The 8,070-nt window shown below is 39.0% G+C and overlaps 1 protein-coding gene and 1 long non-coding RNA gene across 2 annotated transcripts; one reads left to right on the top strand and one right to left on the bottom strand.

The window, feature by feature from the left end:
• Positions 1-2,060: 2,060 nt before the first annotated feature.
• Positions 2,061-3,362, bottom strand: LOC126792535 (endochitinase-like). The gene is made up of 3 exons (XM_050518945.1): positions 2,939-3,362; positions 2,681-2,831; positions 2,061-2,427 (listed from the first exon to the last, which is right to left on the bottom strand). The coding sequence occupies exons 1-3, from the start codon at positions 3,360-3,362 to the stop codon at positions 2,061-2,063; spliced, it is 942 nt and encodes a 313-aa protein (XP_050374902.1).
• Positions 3,363-4,980: 1,618 nt separating this feature from the next.
• On the top strand, positions 4,981-7,406 carry LOC126789503 (uncharacterized). Its single transcript, XR_007671532.1, has 3 exons — positions 4,981-5,362; positions 5,805-5,973; positions 7,001-7,406. It is a non-coding gene; the product is annotated as an uncharacterized LOC126789503 (long non-coding RNA).
• Positions 7,407-8,070: the final 664 nt, after the last annotated feature.

The raw sequence follows: 8,070 nt of genomic DNA, 5'->3' as shown, positions 1-8,070 counted from the left end.
TATATATATAATTCATTATATCTTATACATGTCATAATTTATAAACACGTCCGAATACAAAACTTTTAACAATTTCAATATTAAACTCACATGCTTGTCATCGAAATGACCTAATCCTGATGAATTCATAGCAGTAAATAATATAGCAAATTATATATATATGTACTTATTACCATTATACAATATATATAGAATCCATTATATTATATACATGTCGTATTTCAATATTAAAAATCTTGCAATTATCTTAGAATCACCGCAAGGGTAGATTCATAAATATGTGAGATTTTACTCACCTTAATGACTCGAGCGTAATCCCACAATTTCCGGAGATAATTCATTTCCTCGCTTTATAGATCACCTTGAAAAGATAAGAAAAGAATTTAGAAACATTTCGTAAACCTTTAAATGCCGAAACAGTAATAAACGGTTACTGTTCAGCAATTTGTGGTTTATACGAAGTTACTGTTTACGGTTACTATTCACGATTACTATTCATGTATTACTGTACAATTACACAAATAATACGTATTTCTGTACGTATACATACTGTTTACGTATTTCTGTACGTATACATACTGTTTACGTATTTCTGTACGTATACATATTGCTTGCGTATTTTTGTACGTATACATACTATTCAAAATGTAAATACAATCTTAGTAAATAAAATTTACTAAATTACCTTTTACAAATTACTTTTTATAATTACTGAAAGTAATTTATATTTACATTTACCGTACGTAAAATTTAATTTACATTTACCGTACGTAAAATTTAATTTACATTTACCGTACGTAAATAAAATTACCAAAATACCCTTTTCGGAATCACTGTTCACGCCGCCGCACGTGGGGTGCACGCGCCACCTCCGGCAGGCCGCGCGTGGCGCTCACGCGCCACTCACTGTGGCAGCGCGTGGGGCCCACGCACCGACACCAACTAAGGCGCGTGTAACGCCACCGCCGCCCCGAAACCATCCTCCTTTCTCCCCTCTTCCTCCCTCTGGTCCTAGGCCGCCCCTACGCCACCCCACGCTTCCACACGCGCCGCTTAAAGCGGCGGTGTTCAACACCTCCACACCATCCTCCGATCGCCACAAATCGAACCAAAAACAACAACAATTCAATCACACAATCCATCTACACTAATCCTCACCTCAATCAGACCTTTAGGTCGTCAAATCGACGTTGAAGAGCTCGAGATGCCGGCGGCTTTGCAGTTGAGAAGCGGCGGTGCCTATCGCGGTTTTCAATTGACGATCTTGTCACCGGAGGTACTAGGGCGAGGAGAGGCGAAGGTGGTGCGGTCCCTATGCCCTGGTCTCACCGGCGGAGTGTTTGGGCGACGGAAGAAAACGCGAGGCTTCGGGTTGTCGCGTGGGAGCTTATGGCGGCGAGGTGAGATGCGGCGAGCTCGAGGGTAGCTGGGAACGTCCACGCGAAGCTCCTTGGACTGGCGGTGAGAGACACGAAGGCCGGAGTTCGTCGGATCGAATCGGAGAAATTTCTGAAGGGAGAGGCGAGTTTTCGGGGAGAGAGAAACGAAAATGGGAGAGAGGAGGCGCGGGTGAAGGGTTTCCAGAAATGGAAACCCTAATCCCTAAAATTTACTATTTATACTAGTTTCCAAATCGGAAACTAACTTCCGACGTTAATAACTTTTACGTATGACGTCCGATTCGAACGCGTCACATACTCACGAATTCGTATCGACGAGCTCTACAACTTTTGTGAAGAAAGTTTTCACAAACGATCGACGGAATAAAAGTCGATATATACGTTGCGGAAACGTAACGTTTTTCGAATTAAACGTTCCGAGAACGTTTCTGTTTTTCGTTTCGTAACATCGAAAACAAACACATTCGTTTTAATTGAATTTCACAAATTTATAGAATCCAAATCACATCAAATATTGTTTTGAAAATTTAGGATTATTACAATTATTGAGAAGGTTCCTTTATTTCATTTTGTTCGTATAAGCGCGCAGCTGGCTGAACCATCAAGTCCATAACTTATATCAAGCTACACTGTTTTATTAGTTCCCAATGGAAGTTTTGTCTAAAACGATCTTTGGTTATAACAGTCCAAGTTATCACCAGGGTTTACTCCGAAAATGCCACAGTACCTCTTGTAGAATCCAATCCGATCCGCCACCCTATTGTCGGGACCACGCCCACACTCAAGTGCGCCATTGACAATGTTAGTGATCACACCATACCCGGGAACCCGCCCCGCTGCTCTGTCGGCACTAGACGGGTTCCAACGACCAATGATAACGTCGTGGCTTGATGGTTTGTTTCCTTGAGGGGTCATCCAAAACCATATTGATGTCCTGAATGATATAAACGGGTCTGTAGCCACTAGGTCCGGATTATGTAGGAGATCCACTCCGATTGCTGTACCCGCTTGAACGTAGTTGTAGTTGCTAATTAAACATGGCATCAAGTCCACAAGTCAGTTTCATCATCATTTTCTGAAAGATATGCACTATTGCGAACATATATATAATTACAAAAGTTTAGTGCTTAATTCATCAAATGAAAATTACTTCTGGAATAAAAAAACTCATTTTCACCAAGACAATTCTGGTACGCATAAGTTCAACATTCATGTTACGTACTTATATGTGTAAACAGTATATAGTAGGAAATTCACAAGACTCAGAAAGCAGGACTCACTGAGTGAGCTGGATTGGTCCTCGACCGTAATATTTTCTGCCGGGAGCGCAAGGATATTGAGCTGATGGAGTGCAGTAGACAGCTTGGTTGAGTTCCCTGATATGGCAATACCCCCATGCAAAAGGACCATCTGGTGCACTTGGCCATCCTCCTATATATCAAATCTCCACAAATTGATCAATATAATTAATTCATCGGTCGTTAAACAGATGATTTAATGAACCAAACAGAACCTGTATTAGGGTTCTTAAAACTGACCGGTCGTCTCATGTGACGTCTGACCCAAGAAAGCGGCAATTTCCTTCTTGCGAGTAGCAACATCTCCAGTTGTGCCAAACCCATTAAAGGTTCGGGCAGCAGCGATGAAAGCATCATACTTATAGAACCCATTACTCGCGCACCGACCATCATTTCGGTACTTGAGCATTTGATCGAAGAGAGATGCGCTAATGATACTGCTAACATCACCACCACCACTTGGGGTTGGGCTGGGGGTTGAGCCACCACATTGGCTTTGGCAACCAGCTCCACAGTAGTCCCCCGTGTTGCCACACCACCCATATTGGCTACAACACTGCCCATTTGGACAGGTCGCGCCTCCGGCTTGTCTCCCGCATTGCTCTGCCGAGGCCCCTATCACCAAAGTTAGGGAGAGGAAGCTGACAAGAGTATGGAACTTCATTGTTTTGATCAACTAGACAACTACGTTGGATCTATAATGTAAGGGTAAGTGGGTACGTATGATTGTGATCAAGGTGGTATAATATATAGCATTAGTGGGTTATGGCGACTTGTACAGGTTGTTTTTGTCAAATCTGTTGTTGGGCACGACTTTTATATGGAAAACTGATCTTAGTATCGACATTGTATTTGGGCAGAATGTTAGGACAGAGCTAAACCCTAGATTGGACTAGTTCATCTAGAATTCTAAGTTACCCCAGAAACACGTCAGTTGAACTAAAATCTCAAAGAGTAGAGGGAGGATAGCAAGATAACCTACAAAGTTATCATTAGATTAGGCAGTTTGGTCAAATCCAAATATCAGCAGCCTAAGGATGCTTAATCAATGTCAGGAAAACTAATTGTTCAGTCATACATTCCTGACTCTATACAGGAAAATGACCACTTACGGCGAGCAATGCTTAATTCGTGAATTTAAATTCATTTTTCGGTGCGAAATGCACGTCGTAATAGACCGAAATAATGCGCTATTAATAATATGCACACCGTGATATGACATATTGCACGCCGTAATTGGACAACTGCATGCCATAACTGTACATAATGCGCGCTGTAGTCTGTACAAAATGCACACCATAATCTGATTTTTTTCAAAGACATTCCTATCTAAAGCTCATATTCATTCCACAACATTCTCATATATAGCTCACCTCATAATCATTCAGAACATTATAATCCATTACAACAAGGCAGTTTTACCCTTTTAGGTAACAATATCATTCAAAATAAACTTTACGTTTACATATAGTGCAACATTGTAATCTCCCATCTCCAACAAAGCTCAAGGCAGTTTTGAGTTACAATTCCTTACAGAAGAACTCACACTTTACATATAGTGCTGAATCGTAATCCCATACACAGGTCAACAAGCTCTCTAAGCACTCGCTCCTCATGAGCCAAAATAAACTTCACCATGGTTGCCTAGTTCACCTGAATATGACCCGACAATTTATATGCTATAATCAATCACATTGAAAATCTGCATACATTGATTAATTTGAACATAACAAATGTACCACTAATGATCAGAGGTTTAAAAGGAGAATTCTAATGATGCTTCTTGTTAGTGTTTCTCTAGTCTTCATGAAACTATGCTGTTTTTTTTTTTTTAGAAATTGTGATATTTCTAAGAAAGTGTGAAACTGTGTTGATATGCCTATAAACATATTAGCTGAACAAACTATGTAGTCTCCTCTTCCTACCCTTTTACTTTTAGCCCCACAACAGTAACAATACCGCTAATACTATTACTACAAGAAAATACAACTAACTTACACTATAAGAAAATAAGGCTATGGGGACATATTATCAAGTGTCCCCAAATAAGGATAAAAAGACACACATATACACATATGTCCCCATTGAAAGGTTTAGGGACAAATAAATATGTGTCCCCAAATTTAAAGATTTAGGGACATATAATCAACAAATGTCCCCCATTGAAAAGTTGGCCCCACAACTTCCCATTTTTGAATACGAAATTACGCATATTGATACAAAACAGACATATGAAACAATGTCCTGCCGTTGTATACTACTATACAATGACACCCCCATTCTGTCTCTCTCCTTGCTTCTCTTCCCTTATTCTGATTCGGTTGCCAAAGCAATTTCTCTTCTCTCGAATTCTCTAATATTTTCTCTTCTGGGTGATCATTATTTTCCACCTGTCGATTTCAGATGATCATATAGACAGAGACAGAGACAGAGACAGAGAGAGAGAGGAGCAATATCTCTACGCCCTAAATTGAAAACCAAGTCGCGAAAGAAGTTGTTGTAGTCTATAGTGGGCGCCGACGACGCGCGGCAGAGGAGGAGGTGAACTTGATCGAGGTCAGGAAGAACAATTGCGAGGACAACTCGCTCAAGCAGAGGAGAGAAGGCTTGCCTCAGTCACATCAGATCGACGGCTTGCCCAATCCCGGCGTCACCGAGAAAACGGTAGCTAACGCCTTTCACGATTTATCATGTTTCGTTTTGCGAATTGAATTCTAAATATTTTGAATGTGAGTGATTGGGTTTAGGGTTTTGTTGACTTGTAATTGAGTTGTGATTTTGATTTACAAATTGGGTACTCACTCACCGCCTCGTTTTGGAGTCAACATCTGTTCATACTAGTTTTATGTAATTTTTGTGCATGTATCAGGAACAAAGATTGCTATATGCTTTCCCGTTGCAAAGAGAACATGTAATGCAGTTACTTTTTCCCATTTTTCTCAACCTGTTGGTTTAGGTTTTGTCTAGAGCTTATTGATATGTTGCTCCTATGAACTACTATGAGTCTATGATGCATATGCTATTTCCGTACAATTGATAAGAAAACTTTGCTACCTCTAAGTCATTTCAGTGAGTAACCCATTTCAGTCGGGGTTTTCCGATTTAGGCAATTTCATAGTGGCAGACTGATACAATAAGCTTTGCCTTGTTTTCCGTTATTCTGCTCGTGGTGTTGGTTTACTAAGAGGATGAGTCAGGAGAAAAAATGAGGAGAAGAAGTTTGTGTTTTCCAGCCATGCTTCTTTGGTTTCCAGCGAGCTTCGACTCCAATTCAGGTAATGAAGTTGATCCTTGAACTATGTTGCATGTGCCTGTGTTTTGGTTGAGCTCGCAAGAATTGAGAAGTTCAGGTTTTGATGTTGTTTTGGAATTGTTGCTCTTGGTTTTAATTTCTGTTCATATTGGAAGAACTGGTAATTGATGTTATTCCGGGTTTAATGTATTTGTTGTGAATTTTGAACAAGTTAAATAGAAAATGCAAAGCATGATTTTGGTGGTTCGTAATGTTTATTTGAAGAGAATAGGGGAATTGCTATTTTGCGGGTTCACAGTTGGTGGTAGTGACTTTGGTGTTTTTGCTCGATCTAAAATCAAAAGAATGCTGCTTTAGTTGCTACTGACGCTTAATTGAATTGATTGGTTAGTGGTTCTGCTTAATTGATTTGATAGGTTGAACTAACTTCCAAGAATAAGGAATCTAACAATGTTTCTTTGTCATCAACTTTGAATTGTGTCATATTGAGGTTTGATCAAGGATTTTGGGGTGGAGGTCACATGCTAATTTTTATTTAAGTTGTGCAGAGAAGTGGAGCGGGGATGATATCATATATTTTTTTGTGGAACTCATATAAAATCATGGTTGACTAGTGTCCTCAATGGTGTATCCATATGTTTTAATAGTTCCAATACATGCTGAAAACTTGTGAAGTAATTAGTTGGAGCTCTCTTTTCTTTGCAAGATTTGCAGTCCCAGTATACTTTCGTCTTGTAGAAGTTTTAGCTTGACTACTAGTGATACTGACCACCCACGTCAACGGGTTGAACAACCTGCATACTTGTTTGTAGGAATGCATTGCATCTTTGATCAGTACAGAGCCTTCGGTAAATTTACACACATGTATAATTGATTTATGAGATTGGGTAAGAATAGAACAGTCAGTCACCTAGTTTTATGAATCTCATTTTCTGAACTGCGTTACAATGTAGGATGAATAGGTGTACTTACCCGTGCATGTATTCTTTTAGTTTTGTTCAAATCAGTATATGAAGTTTTTGTTTAAATGCCATGTTATATGATTGCAGGGAACCAAAGTTAGACCTTTTTAGTGTACAACTCAGTTATTTATGCCTCGCTACATACATAATGGTGTCGCTAGATCGAGTTGTTATTGAACATGGTGCAGTTCCCCTATATGTGCACCTTCTAAGCTCCAGCAGTGATGATGTCAGAGAGCAGGTTCCGACTACCTCTTACTACTTTTTTCTACTTGATAGAGCAATAATAAGCGAATATGGCTAGGATATGCCTCTCTATGTCCTTATTATCACCAGTTGTCCCAATAGCACCTCTTATAGAGCTGGGTTGATCAATTGTTCATGAGAGAATGTAATAGAGGTTATGAGATATGTTTTTGTTTTCAGACGAGGTTTTGGGTTATGTTGATGCATTGTTGAATATTTGAGTTCAATATATTTTTTGATTCAATAATTACTACATTCTTGTTGTAGTTATTATTGTGGTAAGTAGTAAAATATTGATTTCTTTGTGTTTAGATCTGCAATTATTCCACGTTAAAAGACGAAAACCAAAAGAAAAAGATTGTCAATGGGCACAAATAGCTCAAGTGTCCTTATAAGTGTAGTGTATTTGTACAAAAATATGAGAGCATAAATACATTTATAGTTTGAGAAATCATGAGTCTCATTATGTTTATTTGGGGACGTATAATTTATATGTGCAATAAAACACTAAGAACACTAGCAAAATAGACATTTGCGTTATGTGTATATCTCAAATGGGACATATATGTCCCTATAAGTATCAAGGGGGACACTTAACAAATGTCCTCTTAAGCCATATTTCTTGTAGTATTATACAAAAAAACAACCAACCACTAAGCATTGTATATACATAAAACTAACTCATATCCTAACAATACATAGAATTATAGTTTTCACCAAAACAATATCAAGTAAATGAGCACCAGAAACACTGCTCAAAGTCTAAAAAGTTTACCTTCCAAGTCTAAAGTAGCTTGATGGGCCAAGCCCATGTGCTTTACCTTATCTGCCGGCAGTAAGCCTCCAACCCATTGGAGGATATCTTCATCATATTAACATGCTCAAAGTCAATTCACAACATACATAACAAA

Source organism: Argentina anserina, chromosome 1, assembly GCF_933775445.1.
Source record: "Argentina anserina chromosome 1, drPotAnse1.1, whole genome shotgun sequence".
In the NCBI taxonomy this organism is placed as follows: Eukaryota; Viridiplantae; Streptophyta; class Magnoliopsida; order Rosales; family Rosaceae; genus Argentina; species Argentina anserina.
The sequence above is the reverse complement of the archived record's forward strand: the minus strand, read 5'-3'. Positions and strand labels throughout refer to the sequence as shown.